This window comes from Ornithorhynchus anatinus, chromosome 10 (assembly GCF_004115215.2).
Source record: "Ornithorhynchus anatinus isolate Pmale09 chromosome 10, mOrnAna1.pri.v4, whole genome shotgun sequence".
Taxonomy (NCBI): Eukaryota; Metazoa; Chordata; class Mammalia; order Monotremata; family Ornithorhynchidae; genus Ornithorhynchus; species Ornithorhynchus anatinus.
Genome location: NC_041737.1, coordinates 49,425,719 through 49,451,370, shown reverse-complemented (window position 1 = coordinate 49,451,370; position 25,652 = coordinate 49,425,719). Strand labels below are relative to the sequence as shown.

General features: G+C 43.1%; 1 protein-coding gene across 2 annotated transcripts in view; it reads right to left on the bottom strand.

The window, feature by feature from the left end:
* EXOC4 (exocyst complex component 4) overlaps positions 1–25,652 on the bottom strand; it is a 561,659-nt gene that overhangs the window by 134,713 nt on the left and 401,294 nt on the right. For both annotated transcript variants that reach the window (XM_029073281.1, XM_039913205.1), the window contains exon 11: positions 22,522–22,741. In XM_029073281.1, coding sequence (XP_028929114.1) covers positions 22,522–22,741 — 220 coding nt within the window. The remainder of the gene's footprint in view (positions 1–22,521; positions 22,742–25,652) is intronic.

Sequence of the window (25,652 nt, the reverse complement as noted above, 5' to 3'; positions counted from 1 at the left end):
AGAAGCTTATCGGGGAGCCAGGTGGCACTGAAGATTGATGCTGGGCCCCACCGCCTCCGGGATGTGTGCGTGAAATGTAGCAGGAGCCGCTCACCTCGAACGGCTGCTTGGGGAGCTGAGGTGGCATGGACAATGGCGGGGGATTGAATTCAACGGAAAGGGCTCGGTGAAACAAGTGGTATGCCATCCACCAAAAATAAAATAAAATAAATTGGTCCCATGAGATCGGGGCTTTTAGGGCCAAGGGAAAAAGGAGTCAGGGTTGAGACGGCCGATGCCAGCAGGGGGACCAACCCATGGGACTGTGGGGTGGGTGAGAGGTCAGGGATCAGAAGCTGTAGTTCGGGACAGAGGGACCTACCACCCAGAAGCGAAGAATAACTGTCATATATGTTAAGAGCTTACTACACGCCAAGCATTGCTCTAGGTGCTGGTGTAGAGCACGGGCCTGGGAGTCGGAAGGACTCTAATCCCGACTTCTCTGCATGTCTCCTGTGTCACCTTGGGCAGGTCACTTAACTTCTCTGGGCCTAGGTTCCCTCATCTCTAAAATGGGGATTAAGTATGTGAGCCCCATGCGGGATAGGGATGGTGTCCAACCTGACTAGATTGTATCTATTATTCTATTCATTTTATTAATGATGTGTACAGATCTATAATTTTATTTGTTTATATTGATGCTATTGATGCCTGTCTACCGGTTTTGTTTTGTCTGCCTCCTCGCTTCTAGACTGCGAGCCTGTTGCTGGGTAGGGATTATCTCTGTTGCTGAATTGTACTTTCCAAGCACTTAGTACAGTGCTCTGTACACAGTAGGCGCTCAATATGATTGAATGAATGAATACCTACCCCGGCACTTAAAACAGTGCTTGGCACATAGTAAGCGCTTAACAAGTACCATAATTATTATAGCAGATATCAGGTTGGTTACAGTCCCACCCATGCATGTGGTAGAGGGTACATAGGGAGAGGAAAGGAAGAAAGGAAGAAAGATCCGAAGACCAGAATCAAAGGATCCTAACAACGATTTGGTGGTGGCTCTGAAAAACCTTCCTTTCAGTTACTTTTCTGCACGTTGGTCTTCCCTCTCTGGCTGTGTTTGTTTACATGTTTTGCGCACCTAATGATGGGTTTTTCATGTTCACCATTAACAAGTTTCTACAGGAAAAAAAATCCAGACTAAGACAAAAGTGGACGCTCTGCTTCGACTAGAAAAGGACAAGCACTAGCCGCCAAGAACGCTGGTGGCCCAGCACTACGAATGTCTTCACTGCTAAACCACTTGGCTGAGGTCAGGTATGGACTCTATCTGGAGGCAACTGACCCCAGGATTCAGTGGATGGATCCAAAGAAATAGGTGAGATGCAGCGAGGCTTAGGGGATAGAACTCGGGTCTGAGAGTCAGAAAGATGTAGGTTCTAAACCCAGCTCCATCACTTATCTGCTGTGTGACCTTAGGCAAGTCACTTAACTTTTCTGTGCCTCAGTTACCTCATCTGTAAAATGGGAATTTAGGCTGTGAGCCCCATGTGGGACATGGACTGTGTCCAACCTGATTACTCTGTGTCTAGCTCAGCACTTAGAACAGTGCCTGGCACATAGGAAGCGCTTAACAAGTACCATTTTAAAAAAAGAGGCTTCGAAACCTCAACTGGAAGGTTTGAAGGCAAGCATGTCTATGCTCCCCACACATCTTCATTAACCCAAGATACTTCCCAACCCAGAAAGTGCTCTACACTGGGAGGAGAGGCACTTGATTTCTACCCACAACCTTCCCCTGGAAAATGAGAGAGTTTTGTCAAAACAAAGTTGGTTTCGATACTTCCGAGAATAATGGGGCCACAATGGAGTGTTTCTTTGTAGATTTCTTTCCTCTCCAGTCAGATGGCACTCTATATGGACTGTAGGAGATATTCTGTCCGGTCCTTCCTTCTGAGAAGTCAAGCGTTTGTGATGCAGAAGAATTGGAAGAAGTCTCACAAATCCAGAACCAGATATGTAAATGAGTCACATCAGCAGAGGAGATGAGGCTTTAGGCTCCAGTCTTGCTAAGGAGCTATTCCATCCCGATGGTTAAAAGGCACATGCATTTTTGGTTGGTTTTCTGGGTGGGAAGGCAGCAGAAGCTAACTGTGAGAAGACAAAGCAGTAAATATCCAAACTGAAATGAACCAGAAAGGTGTGTTGGGTGGCTGGGGGGGAATGAAGTGGGACTGAGTGAGCTCCAAAGTTCAAAATGTCTCCAAGTCTTGCCCAGTCTCGATTTTGCTGATGGTAGAGCTTGTGTTTTCAAAATAAAATATCTGCCAAGTGGATTAAAGGAGTGAATTGAATTCCCATGGCTCCGATTACCTTTCCCTTTGCAGTTTTTATCAGCCACGATCAGAGAGACTGTCAGATCTAATCGAAACTTGCCCTCTCATGCACTCTTCTCAGCTTCAGAGCACTGGAAGGGCAGTTGTAACAGCTTAGCCCGGGGGGAGCCAAAGCTAAAAAATGCTGAAGAATAAACCTGGGCACAGGGAGACAAATGGGGAGGAGAAAATGTGGGGCAGAGCAGACTCCAAGCCCAGTGTCATCTCCCCCTCCTCTCCCAACCCCATTTTGGGGCTCCCCTCACTTACCATTCCTGGCTCAAATTTAAGGCTAGATGGCTGCTGTCTGAAGGGGCCGGTGTGGCGGGTATTCACACCTCACCCTGCCCAAAAGCAGCGTTTTTCTGATGAGGCAGCTGTACACCAGCTTCCTGGAAGACCGCATCCTCTGTACACCACATCATCCTATCAGCAGTAAATGCTCTACCTCCGGAAGGCAAATGTAAACACAGTACACATCACCCACTAGGGAGTGTGAATTGCCAAGATCTTTTCAGGATTATCTTTGTGCGCACAGATAGGCCGATGGCAAGATTCATCTGGGGACGGATGGCTCATCAAGAGGAGGTGACGTCAGAATTTGGCAAGTGTTAAGCGAGGAGTCTTGGAATTAAGAGGGGACACAAACACTGGCTTGGAGCAAGAGACTGGGGTCCTACTTAACTTGACCAGGGTAAGGGAGATTTTCTGAGGCAGAATTCCACCCGAGGGAACCCTCTATTCCTAAATTTTCCGTGAGGCAGAACCTCGGGTGATGGAGAAATTCATGTATTACCCATCTTTCTGGGTAGCCCTTTGGCCTTTTGGCACAGTAAGATAACAGAGGGCAACTCCTGAACGGTGCCAGAACAACCAATCAATGAGATTTACCGAGGACTTACTGTTTGACAAGCACCATCTCAGCACTTGGGAGGAGAGTACAATAGATTTGGTAGACACACTCCATGCCCTCAAGGAGCTTACATTCTATTGGAGGAATTCACAATCTAGTGGACACTTTGTCTAGCCAACAATTTGCAGAAATGCAAAGAATAAATGCTACCACTTGGCATAAGATGATCCACTTAAATGACCAAGTTCATATGCTGCGGTCAGAAAAGATTACAAGCCACCGGGATGCTGCCCCTAATATCAAATACATACAGGTTGTCCCAGTTACAAAATAGCTTAGACACAGTTGAAACTGGGACCGCATCAAATTCCCCAAAAGATGGGGACTTTCACCTAACTTCACTTTCTGTTTCCCCTACTGCAGCTTTTTCCAGAGCTGGGGTCATCTACTAGCCCAGGGGAAGAGAAAGCACAGTCATCTGCAAAATACGCTAACCCCACCTTGACCTTCTGGATCCTTCAAGAGAACTGGGCCCGGAGCTATAAAGCAGCTCATTCCATCCTTTCTGTGCCTCCGAGGCTAAATGCATTTGAGTGATCTGAACGTAGAGAGTGCTCAAAAAATGATGATGATGAAGATAGTGAGCGCTCAGAAAACGCTGAGTACTGACGATGAAAAGAGCATTGCCTAAGATTTTATAAAAGTCACAAAATTTTAAAGTGACATTTCTACAGTGTTCCTCTTCCTTAGAGATGACTTCTTCAACAGAGAATTCTTTAGGAGGATAATGAGCAATCTGTTCTGGCATCAGGTCATCTCACGGAGCCTTAGCAGAAAAGGGCTGGGATGTTCCATCCTTGGAGTGGTTAGGTTTTGGGTTTTTTTTTCACATTTTCCTCCCACTCTTTTGGAGGGTTTAAGAGCCCTGTTTTGGACAACGCAAAACTGGTCTAAAGACGGAAAAGCAGCAGAACAGCAACTTTTGCAATGGAACAGTGCAACTTTTCGTGCCATTTTACAGCTGACAAATAATCCATAGCACCATAAAATTGACATTGCTCTGTTGTTTCAATGTGAAAGGAGAATAGTGTAGGCAGGTCAAAGAAATTCATATTCTATTGACCAAAAATCCCCTAATGCTTTCAAGATAACGGCTGTTTAGTCGATCGCTCGCCTAAGCTACATACGCTGGGTGGCAATATATTGGCCTCATTAATAGTTCATAAATTAAATGCTCTGATATTCACATAATACTTCCAAAGTGGACCAAGGGGAAAATGGTTAATTTCTGTAATTTTTATTCTTCATTTATCTATTGGGGGCAGGTGGGGGTTGGATGAATTTAATGGTAGTTCAAAGGGGCCAGTCTCTAAATTTGAGTGTTGCTGGAATTGGGATGGATGGAGACTGTCTCATCCTTCTTTTGTCCTCCTATTTTTTTTAAATCCCTCCTCACAAGTACAGCGAAGTGCTTAGCAATCGGAAATTACATTGGTGACTGACCTCAAGTTAGCCCTGTATAAAGGCTCAAAAGAGAAGAAAGTCTAAAATGGGGATCCTCTATACAGTCTGGTGCCCAAACCACTCTGGGATAGCTATGGAATGTTGATTTTGTGATTCGGCCTCAGTAGCAGATGAGTTAACTGATTAACATTAATTAGAATTCACGGCTTCTGAATTTTTTGTTTAAGCTAACTTGACACAGATACCTTTTCTTCTACCGTCACCACCTGCTCCAGTCCCCCCGAGCCCACCTCCCACATACCCTAAAATGAGACTTCCCTGGTGCTAAATTGGCAAATATAGGGAATTATTTTATTTTTCTGCATTGGCAATTCATTTCTGCCAAGGGAAGGAGGAACGCAAGTCCCTCTGGATTCTCTGTAAATTGTGTTGGTTTATTGCAAGATTACCCCCTTATGGCCTAATAAGAATAATAATAATGACGACATCTGTTAAGCTCTTACTTTGTGCCGAGCACTGTTCTAAGCGCTGGGGGAGATACAAGGTTGTCCCATGTGGGGCTCACATTCTTAATCCCCATTTTACAGATGAGGGAACTGAGGCACAGAGAAGTTAAGTGACTTGCTCCAAGTCACACGGCTGACAAGTGTCAGAGCTGAGATTAGAACCAATCAACAATCAAACAACTAATCAGTGTCGCTTAGTGGAAAGAGCACAGGCTTGGGAGTCAGAGATTGTGGGTTCTAATCCCTGCTCTGCCACTTGTCAGCTGTGTGACTTTCGGCAAGTCACTTGACTTCTCTGTGTCTCAGTTACCTCATCTGTAAAACGGGGAATAAGACTGTGAGCCTCACGTGGGACAACCTGATTACCTTATATCTACCCCAGAGCTTAGAACAGTGCTCGGCACATAATAAGGGCTTAACAAATACCGTCATCATTATTATTAATCAATCAACAGTATTTACTGAGCACCTTCTGGGTTGCAGAACACTGTGCTGTGCACTTGGGAGACTTCAATCAAGATAAATGATCCAATTCCTGCCCTCAAGGGTCCTACAGTCCAAAAGAGGGTTTACACTCTACCTCATTCTTTTATATTGCTCTAAAATGGATATTTAAAGCAGTCAACCAGAGATTTGTCATCTCCCCTGGCCATTCAGGCCAAACAGTCAGTCCCCTGATTCCGTGGCAGCAAATTCAGGTCTTTATCCTGACCTAAACTTCAATGGCATGTGAAATAATAATTTCATTGAGGAAACCCAAGCTCCTGCCTTTTATTTTCCACCGAACTGCGTTGCTCTGTTTGAGTGGCTGCTGCCACCCTGAAGAGTCTCTTAACATCTCATCAGGAACTTTGACTTCACTCACTCACTGACTTTATCAATCAGTGGTATTTAGTGAGTACTTACTGTGTGCAGAGCACTGCCCTAACTGCTTGGGAGAATTCAATACCACAAAGGAACTTACTCCTTTTAACAGAAAGCCAGAAAAAGAGGATTAGTTCCCAGACCCCTGGCCTTCATTTTTATATTTTGGGGGTCTTTATAGTACAGAAATCAAACAGAGTGCTCTTGGCATCCCGGGTGCCTTATATCTAAGATTTCCTTGATTGAATTCAGCTTTCCAATACAAACTCTGGTATTTAAGGAGGGCCAAGTGAGTGCCAGAAATGTTCTGGTGCTTGAAAGAATACAACAGAAGTGACGAGTTCCCTGCCCTTAGGGAGCATTCTTGCTTATTCATTCATTCAATAGTATTTATTGAGAGCTTACTATGTGCAGAGCACTGTACTAAGCACTTGGAATGTACAAATCGGTAACAGATACAGTCCCTGCCCTTTGACGGGCTCACAGTCTAATCGGGGGAGACGGACAGACAAGAACAATAGCAATAAATAGGATCGAGGGGATGAACATCTCATTAAAACAATAGCAAATAAATGGAATCGAAGCGATGTACATCTCATTAACAAAATAAATAGGGTAATGAAAATATATACAATGAAAATATATACAGTTGAGCAGATGAGTACAGTGCTGAGGGGTTGGGAAAGGAGAGGGGGAGGAGCAGAGGGAAAGGGGGGAAAAGAGGGCTTAGCTGAGGAGAGGTGAAGGGGGGTAGAGGGAGCAGAGGGAAAAGGAGAGCTCAGTCTGGGAAGGCCTCTTGGAGGAGGTGCTTATTGAATTCAATTCCATTATTATCTGTTACACGCATCTATAAGGACCTATAGTTTGAGCAACAAAAAAATAAAAGCTATATATTCCCTGCCCTCAAGAAGCACACACACACACACACACACAAATTGAGAGGCACCACGGTGCGGTGAATAGAGCACAGGTCTGGGAGTCGGAAGGTCTTGGGTTCTAACCCCAGCTCCACCACTTGTCTGCTCTGTGACCTTAGGCAAGTCACTTAACTTCTCCGAGCCTCAGTCACCTCACTGGTAAAAAACAGGGATTAAGAGTGTGAGCCCAATGTGGTACAGGGACTGTGTCCAACCTGGCTAACTTGCATACTTAAAACCCTTTATGAAAATTAATCTTAGGTAAATGTACCACTGCAGGAGAAATAAAACCGCAAGGACAGTACGCATGAGTAATTAAAATTAAATATGAAAAATAAGTCATTTTGGGGAGCAAATCGGCTCCAGTCTTATTCCCTGGTTCCTCTTCTTGATGGAATGTGGGAGGGAAGATCTGTGGGGAGGTGAAATGGGAAAATGATGTGAGGAGGAATGAAGAGACTTGTCCAAATTTTCACAGCACTAATGACAGTTCTGAGACTAGAACCCAGTTGCCCTAAATTTTAGAATACCTAATTTCCATTTAAATTCTATCTACAGTAATTGATCTGGCTAATTTTTATAATGGACTACATGAATATTAATAAAGCTAAAGTCTAAGGGATAAAAATATTTATAATCATATTTCTTTTTCCTTTCCCTCTGCTTCTGATGCATGGAGGGTTCCTCATTCCACTTTTTCCAATTCTTCCTATCCTTGAACATTATTTTCAGCTCCTACAGCATCTTAAAGACCTTCTAATCTTTTTTTAACTATACATCTGTTCTTTAAATGTCCATTTGATATTCCTCTACTCCCCTTCCCAATTATCAAATAGACTGATAATGAGAAAAAAGGAAACAGTTCTGAAAACACAAATGTAAATATAAAACACAATCACCATGCCTACTGCCCTTCATGAAAGTGAAACCCAAACTGGGCTAAATAAAACTGAAAATAAAAGAGCAATGCACTATTTTCTATCCCTGACCTAGTAAACAGGGTGGGGGTTTAACTCACGTCGATAATAGCTACCCCACAGACACAAGCCTAGAACACAATTTCCTCTGCTCTCTCCTGCCCGTTGCCCCAACTTGCTCCTTTTCCTCTATTTCCCCCACAGCACTTGTGTAAATAAATACATATTTATAATTATAATTCTATTTATCTTTATTAATGATGCATATATATCTATAATTCTATTTATTTATAATGATGCTACTGATGCCCGTTCACTTGTTTTGATATCTGTCTCCCCGCTTTTAGACTGTGAGCCCGCTGAGGGCAGGGATTGTCTCTATTTGTTGCTGAATTGTACTTCCCAAGCACTCAGGACAGGGCTCTGCACACAGTAGTGCTCAATAAATATGACTGAATCAAGGAACTGTTGATCTAAAGCCCAGCGATACAGCATTATACGCCCATTCTTATTTCTTATTCTGCTCTACTGCCTGTTTTTTTGCCCATTTACCTAAGGCCAGCAGACAAACAGGCAATTGTTGAGGTTAGAGAATGAAAATATGAAATGAAAATGATTTTATTAAGAGCCTACATTTTTCAGCAGAGCACTATCTTCAGAGCAATATGCTGCACTGTCATTATCTCATTACAGCAATTTCAACACTTGCTCCTGTTAACTTATTAAAAAACATTTTAAATCATTTTCTTCATCACAGCCACAACAAACTCTCTCATTACCCAAATGTGGATCACTGCCAGATGATATGGTACGAGATGTTATAAAAGAAAGAAAAAAACATCTCCCATTCACTTGAGAATTCAGAATATGTATGTATATGACAAGAGAGAGAATTATGTTTTGCCAAAAGAGTAAATTATTTTCCATTACAAAGGTCTGTGGCTTTTTTATGGTCTTTGTTAAGTAGTTACTATGTGTCAAACACTGTTCTAAGCACTGGGGTAGATACCACCTTACTGAAAAGTCTGTTTAGGATAGTGCAATACAGCCAGAAATAAACAAGAAAATACTGGCGCAGTAAGACATGGAATTACTAAGCAAGTACCTAAGATTTTACACTGACAGTGAATGCTACTCACTGGAAAAGTTTTATACAGAAGTGTTATTTGTTCCTGACAGCAAGTGAAGTGAAACCGATTTAGGATCCTCAGAACATTACCATATTTTTAAACAAAGCAGAGAGGAAGAAGCTTTTAAAAATTTTAATAGATTTATACCTTGAAAAGAGTAACTACAAACTTTAAACATCTACATGTCTCAGCATGGTGTAAGAAAAATGAAATGACTACAATGGTTAAATAATTTAGCAGCCAATGATGGTGGATGGGAAAATACCCAAAATTTAATCAAAAATGCTAATCGATATATTTCTGTATGATGGAAAAATCTGTTTTTTAGTTATTGAATACTTTGCAACCATTCCGAAGATTTCTTTGTTGCCTAACATAACGAATGTAATATTTCAAATTAAATCTATTTTTGCAAGATATATCTTGCCATCTCAGGATACGACTGGCCAACAGTTAGTAACAACGAGTTTCAGAAACTTGCTTTGGAATGACTTCTTACATATCATTCTCAGTCCAGGGCATCCTAAGTTGCATTTGTCAGCAAGTGTCGAAACAAGCCAGATTATTTACGAAAGGAAACGATCTAGAGAGAAACCATCATTTGGTGGTATTAAATTTAGGAGAGTTTAATTTGCGAGGAAAATGAGTCCTAGATAACAATTCACAACCTTGTGTTTACTAGTACATATAGAGCATGTAACTTAATCAAGTTATACATGTGTATGAATATTTAGAGAACATATGCATGAACACGCATGCTGATCCTCATATTCAAAGATGTCACGCTAGATTCTCTCCATCAGAAAAGTATTCAAAGACGACATTTCTGATGTGGAGATCCTATCCACGCGGGCAGATGTGGCTGACACGATTTATGCATGAATTTATTCTCCGTTCCACATGGTGAGCACAGAAGAACCATTCTGCTGATGCTGATGTGTTTGCCACTTGCAGTGCCCGTCGCAGGTTTCTAATCTGACTCTTAGTGTCCATAAGACTGTGAGCCCGTCATTGGGCAGGGATTGTCTCTGTTGCAGAATTGTACATTCCAAGCGCTTAATACAGTGCTCTGCACATAGTAAGCGCTCAATAAATACTATGATTGAATGAATGAATCTTCTCCAAGCCCCTGCTTGAGGTGAGAAGGCTCTCCTGATTGGCGACGCCTGAATCTAAGGACGATAGTGAATTAAATCCCCACCATACCTGCAGAAGAGATGTGGGCCGCTTTGCAGAAGCTGGAAGGAAAGGGCTGAAGAAGGGAGCAGTAGAGAGGGAAATGCTCTCGTGAGGCTAACCCTGAAATTGTATCGGGGGGAAAAGATTCCTGCCAGGCCTCAGGGTGAACCTGGAGGTAGTAATGGCATTTACTGAAAACTCACTGTGCGCCCTGCACTGTACGAGGAGGCAAGAATAGTGCCCCCGAAATACAGGTCTTGTTACTTGTCCTCAAATAGCTTACAATCAAATGGGGGAGAAAGACAAAAAATAATCGCAAATTGTAGAATCAGAACAAGCAATTTAATCTCCTAGCGGCAAGAGCATGGGCTTGGAAGCCAGAAGACGTGGTTTCTAATCCCAGCTCCGCCACTTGTCTGCTGCGTGCCCTTAAGCAAGTCATTTAACTTCTCTGGGCCTCACTGACTTCATCTGTAAAATGGAGATTAAGACTGTGAGTCCAATGTGGGACAGAGATTATTTCTAAACTGATTACCTTGTAACTAGCCCAGCGCTTAGGACACTGCTTGGCACATAGTAAGTGCTTAATGAATACCATGATTATTAATATTATTATGTGTAGCTGAATGGACAAATATACACAAGTGCTGAGGGTGGGTATAAATGATTACGCACATGTTGTTGGGCTGATACGACTCTGGGTGTTGGGAATTGATCAGGGAAGGCTTACTGGAGGAAGTGGGATTTGAGGAGGGCTTTGAAGTTGGGGGGTTGCGTTTTGGCAGATCTGTAAGGGAAAGGAGTTCCAGGCTGAGTGAACAATAGTAGCAAGGGGTCAGAGGAGGGTGAGATGAATGTTGGGTATGTAATCCTGTTTTACCCAGATGGCTGGAATTTTCCACCAGAGAATGATGGCTGTTTGAAGCCGTTCCGGAGCACTTACCACTCTATTAGAAAGCCCAACAAGCAAATAGGAAACCAAACCGTTAAATTCAACCAAGTCCATTTGGCTGTCATGTTCATTTCCTTTTTAAATACTCAATTTTCCCTCATGTAACAAGAAAATAGTTTTTTCAATAAGGCAAATGTGTTATGATTTGCTCTCTGAAACTAAACATGTAATAAAATCCATTTCAAACCCATTTTTCTTTCATTTCCATGAGTTATTTGCTTTCCATTTGTAACTGGCTATATACTGTAATTTGGAGTTGACTTTACTCAGGAACATAAGGTCCTGAGAGAGAGCTGTAGACCATCTCCTGGTATGTCCTTAAAGGCACAAAAGGCTACCTTCAGCCTATACTTTCACTGAATATTAAGTCTTCCAAACTTTTCAGCAAGCCTTTCTTCACATCATTTCTAAGAACTACAACCTGTTAGCCTGTTAGAACTAAAAAACCATTTTGGCCCCAGCAGAGCACGGGCCTGGGAATCAGAAGGAGCTGGGTTCCAATCCCAGTTCCACCATGTATCTGCTGTATGACCTTGGGTAAGTCCCTTAACATCTCTGTGCCTCAGTTGCTTCATCTGTAAAATGGGGATTAAGTCTGTGAGCCCCATGAGGGACATGGACTGTGCCCAACCTGATTAGCTTGTATCTACCCCAGTTCTTCTAAAGTGACCGGCACAAAGTTAAGTCCTTAACAAATACCATTTTTTAAAAAAGACAACCCAGAAGACATCACGCCCTTCATCTGCATGAAATATTGAAGGACACCTTCCAGTTTTACCCACCAAAGGACCCTTTTCAAAACCCTTCCCCAGAAACAGACACCTTCCCAGGAAAACAGCTGCCCTGGCTGTGTCAGTAAGCAAGTCAACAAGTCACTGGGATGTTAACAAACGACTAAAGAGAGATGACAATTTCCCGCCTCTTCAGATTCCCTCTTATGGTGACTCAATTGCTCATCAGGTTTCTAGCCTATGCAACCACCTGCTGGTTACCAAGTGGGGGAAGAGAAAAAGAGGGCGGAAGAAAGAAGAGAAAAGAGAAAGTCCCTGATGATGTGATTTTACATTGTTGGATTTTGCAGCTGATGAAATCCCACTCCCATCAAGGATGCCCCAAACTCATTTTCTCCTGCCTCTTGCAACCAATATGGTTCACCATGTAGGGCAGGGCTTGCCATATGATAGAGCCTCTTTTCCTTTCCTTTTAACAATGGATTAATATCTCTTTTGTCCTCCAGGAGAATTAGATGTCACATTTCAAATTACGCTTTTACACGGGTATAATTAAACCTTTAAAAAGGGGGATGGCAAAGAAATTAGGGGCTAGTACATGGCAGACATTTTACAACCTGGAGGTGCCAACGGCAGGCGGCTCCCTTCCTCCTGTTCCTACATCTTCCCCCACTGCGTGTCGGCAATTATATTCCAGGGTGAATAATATAATCATCAAAATGAAACTTTTAAAAAATGTAATTCGACATAAAAGGATTAGCCGCTCGAGGACCCTCAGTTGTGGGAGGCTGAGGAATGGATTCAGGCTGACAATTTCATCAATTAGCCATCAATTATTCAAAGCATTGTGGCTTTTCATACAGTGCTCTGGACAGCACCAAAAAAACAACAAAAAAAACCCCTGAGTAAAACCATCGAGCAATAAACCAACCCACACATTAAAAAATCTGAAAACCACAAATTAGGGAGAGATGCTTGCTTTTTGGGCCCCGAGTGAAACGTGCCCTGCCTTCAGAGAAAGTGGAGAGGGATGGGAGTGGGAAGAGTGGAGAGAAATTGGCTCGGGATCTGCCTTTTCCACCAGCTTAGATGGCTTTTCAGGAAAGCTGTCTCTCTCTCCTAAGATAGGGGGGCTTACAAATCCTAGCACTGATAGGTGAATCACAAGTGTAGAAACCAGTAAACCTTGGAAAATACTGAGTTGCTCAGAAATTCATATGCATCCACTGGATACAATAATATTAATACCCCAAGCGAGCTGGCAAGTCCAGCTGCCGAAAGGAACAAGGCTTTGTGCCAGATAGAAATAATGAACAAACCCCGTGCTTCCTTCCTATTACCTTATCCTCAACTTAACTTGGTATCTGCAGGAGTGGGGGAACTCAGGGTATTTGGCAGAGACCTTGTTGTATGTAGTGAGTGACAGGAAGCACTCGAGAGGAAACTGGACAATTTAGGAAGGGAGGGAGTAGCCAAAATGTTATGGAAATCATTGAACACTTTTGTGGACCTTAAACAGTTCTGACCTGGTTCATTATTATTTCACAGAGCCATTTTTACTTGCAAAGCACTCTATGTACCATTAAATAGATCTATGAATTGGTAGTGGGGCCCCTGGAGAGCCAAGATTGAATGCAGGCAAGTTTCTTAATGTTCACCCTAGGTTGGACGGGACATTTTTGCCCTCCGGGAAAGAGCTGAAGCAGCTGCCTGACAACTCTGATTGTGGGTTTCTCTCTGCATCTTTTTCCTTCTGGATCCTCTTTGCCCGGCCATCCTTCTTCCCCAGCCCTGGCACTCTCCGTACCCTCCTGGCTAGTTGAGGCAGACAAGAATCGCCAAGGTCAGGTGAATAACATTTCCGAAAGCAGACCAGAGGGCTAATGTAAACACAATCGCATTCATTTTCACCATATTCGTACTTGGTAAATGGTACTGAATATACCCCTCTCTTACTCCTAAGGAAACAGACCCAATGAGGACAACCACTGACTGGGCTGGAAAACAAACCCTAGTTTTCAAACTCCTGATTCAGTTTTCTATCTGCTGCTCTTCGACTGAGTTTACTCGTACAATAGGCACTGTGCCGACACAGCACAAATTGGAAAAGAGGTCAGTGGAGCATTTCTGCAATGGCGTGATAGGGAGCCTTGACCTTGGAAGGATTGGGAGAAGCAGCAAGGCCGAGCAGACTTGGAAATGCCGCAGAGAATCGAGAGTGAGACTCAATTAAACTTCCGGGACTTAAACTGGGTAAAGAGAATTCCTGGGCTCAAGCAGAAGAGGTGCAGAACGTCCCTCATTTAGGAGCAGTTTATCAGAACTTGCTTTGGTGGTATTTGCAAGTCAATGCTAAGGGCATTCTGGACCAAGCAGATAGGAACATCTTTCAGAGGAGCAGTTGCATCTAATGAAAAAATAAGCCAGATTTATAATGAGGGGAAAAAAAAGAAAACCAGAGTTAGAAGGATAGTTGATATACATTTATGTGTGTGTGTGTGTACATATATATATATACATATATATATATTACGATATACAATCTCCCAAGGTGAGGGATTGACTTAGATAACCTGTTAATGAGTGGTTCCACAGCACCTTTTGCCCAATTCAGGCCTTTTTGTGCTGGCAGGCCTGGGGATACTTAACGAATGAGAAATGTAGGACGATCCTTAAACAAATATGAAACATGTTTCCAGCAAACGGCTGCTCCTACAAATGCAGAGATGACTGAGATGCCCATCCAGGACCAGGCCAGGAGGGCTCAGTATGGGAAAGGAAATGAAGATTTATGAAGGCAGCCCCGCTGGACTGCTGGGCTAATTAAAATAATCAATCAAAACTGGTGCCCTCAGGTGAGCTGGGTAAAAAATTGGGGATCACTGACATCAGGTAGCCATCATGGCAGCGGCCAAAGTCTCCGTCAGAGAAAAGAAAGACTTATGAGGTAAATTGGTGGGCTTTTTTTTTTTAATCGGTTTAGCGGTCAGTCAATGATTCGCCCTGAATCTCAGACAGGTGGGGTCGTAAATTCTAATTGTTGACACAGCAGACTGTAGTTAACTTCTCTGGTCCCTATCACTATTCCCAAAAGCTAAGAGCAAACAACTTCTTGAATAGGAATGGGACTCAGTGAAAGGCTGAGTAGCAAAAGCTGCTCTATCTGCTCTGAATTTCTTAACAGGAAAATTCAGTTTTCATGCTAAAAATGGCCAAGGCTTTTCTCCGACTAACAACAACAATAATAATTTCATTGTTAATCACTATGTCACGCACTACACTAGGCACTGGGGAAGGTAAGAGATCATGAGGTGAGATGCATGTCCCCGTCCCACATGAGACTCACAGTCTAAAGTGGAGGGTATTTAAATCCTCTTTAACAGATGAGGCAACTGAGGCACAGGGAAGCAAAGTGGCATGTCTAATATTACAGAGCAGGCAAATGGTGGAGCTGGGTTTAGGATACAGGTCCTCTGACTCCCAGGCCTGTGCTCCTTCTCACGTGGGTCCTGCTGTAGTTTCTTTTTGTGGACGTTAGCAGTCAGTCAATTACCCAGAACGAGAAGAAAAAGTCACAAAATTTACCTACAGTACTCCTGAGGGTACACCTTGCTGGCTCAGCAATCTTTCCCAGAGCACTTACTTGGACTATAGTGTCAATCCATTTTCTCTCCCTCTTCCCACTAATTTTTGATCGGCTCCTCCTCTTCGGTGACACTTTAAGCAAAATTCTGAAGATGTCTTCGTTAGCAAGTGAAGTCAAATACGTTTCAAGTACCGACCGCTTTCCAAAGATCAGACTGACAGAGTGCTAATGTAGTTCAGTCTCTGTCGGCGGATATGTCATAAGTCATTACTTCGCTCCTGGCTTATCCACCGAGGAGTCATGCAGCTGCCAATCAAAACAGACGGCAGACAATCATCATCTTGAAACACTCCCCTAAAATGCCAGAATAGGTCCTATTCCAATAAAAAGTTCTAGGACGCAGCCAAGGGGGGGAAAAGAAAATCACCGTTCAAACAGCAGTCAGTGATAAGTAAATTTAGAGTTCGGTGAAAGAGCACAACCTTCAGACTACTGCCATTTTGAAAGTATCCTAAACAGAAACATGCTTAATGGCAACTAAATTATCTTAACCAGTTTTGCTAACTTTAATTACTTTTTCCACTCAGGAGCCAACCACGACTCTCCTATAGATGTGATGAAGTTTTTTTGTTTTCTCTTTTTAATTAAGGTATTGACTAGACGAAGATGATTGACTGGTTAAAGAATTACCAGGGGCTTGATTCTGGCCCAGTTGAAGAGTGACCAAGAATCACTGCCTTCTGATATTGGTTTTCTTCAGTGAAGCAAATTGATTGCATTAGTCAAGTTCCCAGTAGATGGGTCCATTTTATGCAACACATCAATAGAAGGAATGTTTTTCTCACTGTTCTATGACCCCCTCAACAACTCCATGAAGTTCTTTCACACGCTAACTGGGTTCCTGCCTTAGGAATGTTGACAACAAAGAAGGCCAGGATTTTTTTTAGGGACTCTACACAAATTATTAACTGACCAGGACGTAACAGAAGAAATCTTAAAAGTATCTGGCTTTGGAAAATGGATTCTTGCGGTCCCCCTCCAGGGTTTCATCGGTAATTCCAAGTGAGCCCTGAAAATATGCAACCTTTTTACCCCAAAAGAAGGTTGTTTGTTTTATGGTACTTGTTAAGCGCCTCTGTATCCATCACTGTTCTAAGCGCTGGGATATGTACATGTTAATTAGGTCGGACACAATCCGTCTCGCATAGGGGCTCACAGTCTTAAGTAGAGAACAGGTATTGAATCCCCATTTTACAGTTGAAGAAACTGAGGTACAGAGATAGTAAGTGACTTGCCCAAGGCCACACAGCAAACAATTGGCAGAGCAATTGGCAGGGCTGGGATTAGAACCCAGGTCCTCTGACGTCCAGGCCCGTGCTCTTTCCTCTAGGCCTCGTTGCTTCTGTGTGACTTATTGGCAAATTTAGTCCATTTCTTCCTCTAATATTATAGATAGGAGAATCCCAGAGGATACTGGATACTTGTCAAAGACTGGTCTTCACAGCCAACTACAATAGGAATCTAATTTTAGACACCTGACTCTTGCTGGTTTTCTGTGCTGTTGACTCTGGTCAATGGGCACATTGACTCTGGTCAATAGGTAAATTAACGGTCCCCTCCACCAACCAGGAGCCTACAGTAATTACAAAAAAAATAGTATAAAAATAAAGGAACGTCTGACGAGAAATAAAGAGGCATGGAAAAGTAAATAATGGCAATGGAGGTAATAGTGATAATAATACAACTAGATGCCAGCATTTGTAAGCTTGGAAGGCATCAGAAATTTGCATCGACGTCTGAAAGGTGAATTACCTCAAGTGCAAATGCATTTACATCTCTTCTCGTTGAAAAGAGCTGAGACACAATAAATTCCAAAGAATATGGTTAACCAATCAGGCTCAAATTGATGCTCTTTGAACATAGCCAGAACTAGCCACAAACCCTTGAAAATCAAGCGGCATTGTACAGTTCAGGGCAGATGGTTGACTAAATCAAGCCTCCTGTTCCCCCTGAGAGACCCAGCTTGAAATAAAGGTGAAAAGAAATGAAATTCTAATAATATGAATGATAATACAATCAAAATATTTAATAAGATGACATTACATGAATTAAAGACCCAGAAAAATGTTGGGCCGAAATGGATTTATTTAATATAACCTTCGTGTGAGGAAAATTAGTACGGAATTAGACAAGACCGTAGGAGTCCTGGGTTCTAAGTCTAATTTACACCATGGAAGACCTTGTGTGTATCGGTTAACCTCTTGGTGTGTCAGACTTGTTAATCTTTTAGAGTCAAGGAATTCAATTGATCAGCTCCCATCGTGATTTAATAGATTCTGATTTTGACCGAGAGCAGAACTTGTAAGGGACTAATTTGTTTTTGCTAATAAAAGCTAAATCTACTCAGCACCAGAGAGAAGAACAGTCACAATTGGTCACCATTCAAATGCCACTCACTGCAGCCATTCTTCTTATTAACATAATTTGACATGATGAAAACAGTATGCCACTGCTGTTGGTCATGTTTCCTTGGGAAAGCGGCAAGTGAGCTCTGGCAGTATCTTAGCTTAGTGGGAGAGATAATCGGGCCAGGCAACGGTATAATTATCTCCGGCAAGTCATTATACAGCAAGCAGCTGTGTACTCCACCGTCTCAATGAGGCTTTAACCAGGCCATCAGCAATCACTCCCTCTACTGCGGTTCTGTGTCAGAGCCTAGCAGCACCCAGCACGCGTGGGATGCCGGGACATGTTATAACAATAGGAATTCATCTACAGAGCTCTCTGTGTCTGGAGCGCTAGACTGCTGGGACAGGTTGACGGTGGATTTCGTTCACCTAGATCCAGATCGTTTATAATCCCCTCTGTGGATCAAGTACCCCTGGTTCCTACTCCTGTCTGCATTTTGGCTATTTTGCTGCCTACCGGCAAGTCTCCCAGAACGCGGGAAGGAGAGAGATGAGGTGAAACCGGTCAGTCACTCAATGACAGGTTGCAAAGAGGCAGGGTGAAAGAGGAAACAGAAGCAAGAACAATGATTTTGGATGATTTATAGATATCAGAGTTATCAGAGTCATGCCACTCATCGATAAAAACCCAGACCAGAAATGGGAGCGTCTTCTCGGCCTCGGGACCCATCTCTTCACATCAAGTGTCACTGGAATTGGCAGTTGGGCATTGAGGAGGTGGCACGCCAAGTGAATCCCTGGGAATCTTTTTAACCCCATTCCCTTCCCAAGGCCACACACCCACCCTGCCAAACTTGCTTCCTCACTTTTGGATAATAACATCCTAAGGTATAGATAGCCCTGAAATTGAAAACCCAAAGTTAAATGGCATTTCCAGTTATCCCACAAGCCAAATACCAAGTGTTTCAAAGGCGTGATAAATATCAATCAACAATTTCCAGTGAAGGTCAGAAACACACCAAAAATTCAGAGTTAAACACCAAGATTGTCATTTACCCTTCTGCCTAATCATGCAATCTCAAAGGGAATGACTAATATATGGGATTTAATCACAAAGGAAGATACTTAACATCAAGGTCACTGGATCAAATCCGCCGTAGTCTATTTAATATTACCCTTTGGGGCCTTCAGAAAATCTCACCGCCGACCCCTCGCCCACATTCTGGCCTGGAACTTCCTTCCTCTTCATCAGGTCTGACAGACCATCATTCTCCCCACCTTCAAAGCCTTATTCAAAGCAGATCTCCTCCAAGAGGCCTTCCCCGACTAAGCCCTCATTTCCTCTTCTCTCACTCTGTGTCACCTCTTGGATTTGCACCCTTTATTCACCCTGCCACAGCACTTATGTTCATAACCATAATTTATTTATTTATACCAATACCCATCTCGCCCTTTCGGCTGTAAGCCCCTTGAGGAGCTTATATCGTGGACTTATTCTGTACTCTCCCAGATGCTTAGTACGCAGATGCTTAGTACTCAAATGCTCTGTACTCAATAAGCACTCACTAAATACCATTGGTCGATTGATTGAGGGGTAGTTATAACAATGCATACGTTCTGATCTTCGGAGTTGCCTTCACCCTTGACTTCCTGCTCAGTTGACGGTTCCCTCACTCAGTTTCTAGAATCATAAGGCTCTGATTCTGCCATCTGTAGAAGCCGGGTACTACACCAATTAGGAAGAGCCCTTTTTCCAAAGACAGACCCAGGAGTAGGTGGCCCAGCATCCTCTGAAAAAATCCAGGAGGGACCAAACTCCCCCCCCAGCGAAGGGAGGCCTGTCGCTATTTTCTCTGCATCACTGGGTAAGGGCCATCCACTGGCGAGACGGCACTGGGGGATGCTGGGGAGTTTCTCTAGAAAAGGGCTGTGAATCTGCCACTGTTTCCTGCACAGTGACCACTCATGTCTGTGTCCACTACTCTGCACTTTAGAACCGTCAGTTATACTGTACTCTCCCAAACACTTAGTACAGTGCTCTGCATACAATAAACACTCGATAAATACCACTGATCGATTGATTCCATATTCAAGTTCCAGGCAGCTCCCCTTTCACAATGAGGAAAGGCCTCCGGTAAAATTGGTAGCTACTCGCTGGCGTTTCCATTCAAGGAACAGACACCCCTGATCTCACAACCTTAACCTTCCTAAATGTTGCGGACAACTCAGCCTGCACCATGACATTAAAGGCATTCGGAACTCCAAATTCCACAACCGCCCTATATTTCTTTTTGGAACCTGGGGGTAAATACAAAAAAGAAGAAAAAACACTTTTTATTCTTTTTTTATGACTAAATAAATTGAAAGTGATGACTTGAAAGGGTCACAAACACTTTCAAAAACCTTGGCCATGCACAACTGCCTCAAAGTGATTCTTTTTCAGAGTATTTAAGCACTTACTATGTGCCAGGCATGTAGTAAGTGCTGGGGTGGATACAAACTAATCAGGTTGGACACAGTCCATGTCCCTCATGGGGCTCACGGTCTTCATGTTACAGATGAAGTAACTGAGGCACAGAGAAGTTACCTGTCTTGCCCAAGACCACACAGCAGACAAGAGGTGGAAGCAGGATTAGAACTTCTGACTCTCTGGCTTGTGCTCTATCCACTAGGCGAAATTCTTAAATCCACTACCTGAGGGAAATACTCCATCAGAGAAAGAGCTGCCTTGGCTAATTCCTTTTTTCACCTTATTCCTATGGTTTCCCCAATTGGTATGTCCATAGGAGAACTAAGCGTTGGCGGGTAATAATAATAATAATGTTGGTATTTGTTAAGCACTTACTATGTGCCGAGCACTGTTCTAAGCGCTGGGGTAGACATAGGGGAATCAGGTTGTCCCACGTGGGGCTCACAGTCTTAATCCCCATTTTACAGATGAGGGAACCGAGGCACAGAGAAGTTAAGTGACTTGCCCAGAGTCACACAGCCGACAAGTGGCAGAGCTGGGATTCGAACTCATGAGCCCTGACTCCAAAGCCCGTGCTCTTTCCACTGAGCCACGCTGAGGGGCCAAGTAACACAATCATTTTCTTAGGCTTCAGAAACAAATTTGTGAGGCTAACTGCTTGGCTAGCCTTAGACTCGGGGTATGCGCACTGACATATCCCAATATAATTATCCATCCCTGACAAGGTCATCTGGCTGGGCAGGTGAACTGACTTGACAGTTCTTATCCTTCCTTCCATTCTCAAAACAGAGTAATTGATTTTAATGGATGAGACAAAGTGAGATGCTTGATAATGGCCTGGGAAACTGTTATGAGCGATCTGTTATACATTCTGACTAGACCTGCCTGGAAATGCCATTTCATCCGGCTGGCTAGGAAGACAGCTACTACAGGATAGACTTCTGATTGGGGATTTTAGAAGATCTGTGCTGCGTAGAAGTAAAGTAACAGTTTTCAAATACACACCTCCTACTGGAAGATTCTCTTCATCCCCAGAAAGCATCTGTTTTCCTTTCCCTCAAGTCAATCAATGGTATTTGATTCTATTTATTGCCACTGTTCTTGTCTGTCTCTCCCGATTAGACCGTAAGCCCGTCAAAGGGCAGGGACTGTCTCTATCTGTTACCGATTTGTACATTCCAAGCGCTTAGCACAGTGCTCTGCACAAAGTAAGCGCTCAATAAATACTACTGAATGAATGAATTTGATGAGCACTTGCTGTACGCAGCATTCCTCTAGGCGTTAGGGAATGTATAATACAATAATAGAGTTGGTAGACCCAATTCTTGCCCACGGGACCTTACAGTCTACAGAAGTAGTTTACAATCTACAGTCCACAGGCCTACACTCAGACAACATTCCTGTCCTGGAGCCTCATTATCAAGACATGCACCCCATCAACTTCCTCTGAGACCACGGCAACCCCTTGCCGTTCCAATTTTGCACGCTCTACAGTGCAGTAACTGTAAATAAAGGAAGTTGACAAGCGACAAATTCAGACTACTTCACCTGAACCAGGATGAGAAGCAGTGTGGCCCAGTGGAAGGAGCATGGGCCTGGGAGTTGGAGGACCTGGGTCCGAATCCCCGCTCTGCCACCTGCCTGCTGGATTACCTCGGGCAAGTCACTTAACTTTTCTGTCCGTCAGTCTGCTCATCTGTAAAATGGGATTCAATGCCTCTTCTACGTAGACCGTGAGAACCATGTGGGACGGAGATGTTGTCTGACCTACTTAACTCGTATCTCCCAACACTTAATGCACTGCTTGGTACATAGTAAGAGCTTAACAAGCACCACAGTTATCACCACAGCTTTGAGTGCAGAACATATTGGACACATTTTATTCCAAATTACCGTCAGTGGTTTATGCTTGGAGCTAGCTAAAAGCAGGAAGGACTGGAAGGCTTTCTGAGGTTCCTTCAAACATTATTAGAAGGACTTTTCTCTCTCTCCTTAGCCTCTCCTCTCCCCATCCTCTTTTGTCTTCCCGGAGGATTGCATTTAGCCACCCATCTCTAAGGAAAGCTTTATTTTAACCCGCTGTTGTTGTTTAGGTCTATTTCCTCTTTTCCTTACTGAGGCTGGAGAACACATTATATACTTGGAGTTTGTTAATCCAATAAACAAAATCGGACAGAAATGTTCTACTACCTGAAGGAGGGGCCTCTGCACTCCTAGCACCTTCATGGTGTCTGCGTTGGCCAGGATCTTCAAGGGGTCAGATGCTTTGGTGACCCCTTCGATCTCCTTGTTAATCTCAGCCAAAACCTGATTGAGGAAGATGTTCTTGATGTACATGGTGAGGAACTCTCGGAGCGGACACTGCTTGGCGGGGCCGAGTCCTAGGGCGTGTTCGATCTCTTGAATAAACCTAGGAGACAAAAAGGGAAATCGCGCACGTTAAACTGAGATACAGAGCACTCGCCAAACTAGTGTTTCCCACGGCCCAGATGTAATTAAAACCTGACCATGACATAGAGCAAAGGGAAACAAGGGCAGTGATTTAAAACACTGAGTGGAAATACCAGTCAAGAGCAACAGAGAAGCAGTGTGGCCTAGTCAGAAACATCTAGGCCTAGTGGAAAGAGCACAGGCCTGGATGTCAGATGGCCTGGATTTTAATCCCAGCTCCGCCACTTGGGTGCCTTGTGACCCTGGGCAAGTCACTCCTTTCATTCATTCAATCGTATTTATTGAGTGCTTACTGTGTGCAGAGCACTGTATTAAGCGCTTAGAAAGAATAATTCGGCAACAGAGACAATCCCTACCCAACAACGGGCTCACAGTCTAGAAGGTGGGAAGACAGACAACAAAACAAAACAAGTAGGCATAAATAGCATCAATATAAATAGAATTGTAGATATATACACATCATTAATAATATAAATAGAATAATAAATATGTACATATATACACAAGTGCCTTAATTTTTCAGGCCCTCAGTTACCTCGTCTGTAAAATGGGGATTATGACTGTGAGCTCTCTGTGGGTCAGGGAATGTGCCCAACCTGATTATTTTGGATATACTCCAGTGTTTAGTACAGTGTCTGGCACTGTGAGCACTTAAAATACCATTTAAAAAACAACAATATCTCTTAAAGTATATATAAAATACAAACAGTGTTCAGGGTAGGTGAACAGGATGTTTCTAAAGGGTCAAAAGGATAAATTATAAAAAAGCTGCAAGGGAGACAGAGGACTGAGGCAGAGCCGATACATAGGGAACTGCCCAGATTACACAGATTGCTCTTTGTCGCATATAGAAAGTCCCCGGGCAATCTTCTTTGGTGGGCATGAAACGTCATTTGGGGGAAACAGGTGAGAAGTCAGATCCTTTTCAATCTACCCCAACACACCTATATCTTTTGGAAAGTCAAACCCACGAAGAAATCCTCCTCTAGGTACATGGGATTGCCTCCTCCTTAAAAATCACTTTTTAAAAAAATTAATTTGCAGCCAAGAGAACTACACACTGAAATTTCTTTGAAAAACGTTTTTGTGAGGATCAACCACCAGAATCACTATTAATTGATTTAGACTTTTTAAAAGGAGTCCTAGAGAAAGCATTTTTTGAATAGAGGTACTTCTGACATTTCCAAAGCTGTGAACATTTATGAGAGTGAAATTTTACTGGTCACTGTGACCACAGACAGATGAATACAATGCTCTTAATTAACCGGATTGTTTCTTTCTTCCCAGGCCCTCCCATGCTTTTGGTGTCTCCGGATTATGAACTCTCTTTGTATATTGCTGATGGAGTGCTTTCAATCAATTTTGGCGGAGTGATTTCTTTCCAACACTAACCGGTAATTCCCTAAAGCTTGCGGTATGTTGACTTCTTTATCTAAAATGACATAGGCTGACGCCATTGTCTCTAACTTGCAGTAGCCTTTGCAATGTGGGTTCTCCAATCTGCTTTTGTCTTCAGAACTCTAAGGGGCCTGGCTAGGCAGAAGGTATTGGAGAGAGGGAAGAAGGGAGACAGGAAAAAACACACAATCCACACACAAAATCAAAGGTGGCTTCACCACCCTTTTTTCAACTTAGTCAATAAAGGTAAGAAACATGTTAATGGAATAAAAAATAAACAAGCTCAACCAGCACAGGTCAAGAACCCCACTGGCTTATTTTTGAAGTAATTAACTCATTATCCCTAAGCAGGGAAGGACTGACATCCACCTGACAAGTCCTCTAATAATAATAATGCTAGTATTTATTAAGCGCTTACTGCGCCAGAGACAAGCAAATCGGGTTAGACACAGTCCCTGTCCCACATGGGGCTCACTGTCTTAATCCCCATTTTACAGATGAGGGAACTGAGGCACAGAGAAGCCAGCCAAGTAACTTGCCCAACATCACACAGCAGGCAAGTGGCACAGCAGGAATTAGCCCATGACCTTTTGACTTCCAGAACCATGCTCTAACCACAGTGCCAGTGATTGGAGGGAGTGGGTGGGTATAAGGCTGAAATCTGACCTATTCCCCCCCCCCCCCACCTCTCCTAGCTGGGACTTACAAGTTTCTTGTGATTATTATTATTAGTGTTGTGATTCTGCAGTCATCTGCTTTTTGCTCTAAAGAAAATAAGCAGAACAAATGGACAAGAGAACTCAGCTGAACTGCACTTTACTCTCCCATGCCCTTAGTACAATGTTCTTCACCAAAAGTTAAATGCTCAGCATCATCATTGATTGCACAAAATGAGCCCAATGCCTGGACTCAGCAAGATTTTCATTTTAGCCTTAATTCAATTGGTTGGGCTTTAGAAATATGAAGGTATTTTTATTTTTCTTGCTAATTGTGGATCTTCTCTATCTACTTTAGAAAATGAGCTCTAGGGGAACACAAAAATGCATGTTATTTACTTATATGACAGACCCTCAGCAATTGCAACAATCACTTATCTTGGAAGAGTATCATCCACACAAACACACACATATGTCCTTCATTGCCATAATAGGAGAATGGACCATTAATACACTGATTTTAGTTTAATCCAAATATATGATAGACTCTTCACGGAGAAGCAGTCTGACTTCGTGGAAAGAGTATGGGCCTGGGAGTCAGGGACCCTGGGTTCTAATCCGGTTTTTGCCACTTGCCTGGTATGTGACCTTGGGCAAGTCATTTAACTTTTCTGTGCCTCAGTTTCTTCCTCTGTAAAATGGGAATTCAATACCTATTCTCCCTCTCCCTTAGACTGAGAACCCCATTTAAGGACAGAGATTGAGTCTTATTTTGATTACTTGTAGCTACCCTTTTGCTGAGTGTAGTGCTTCACA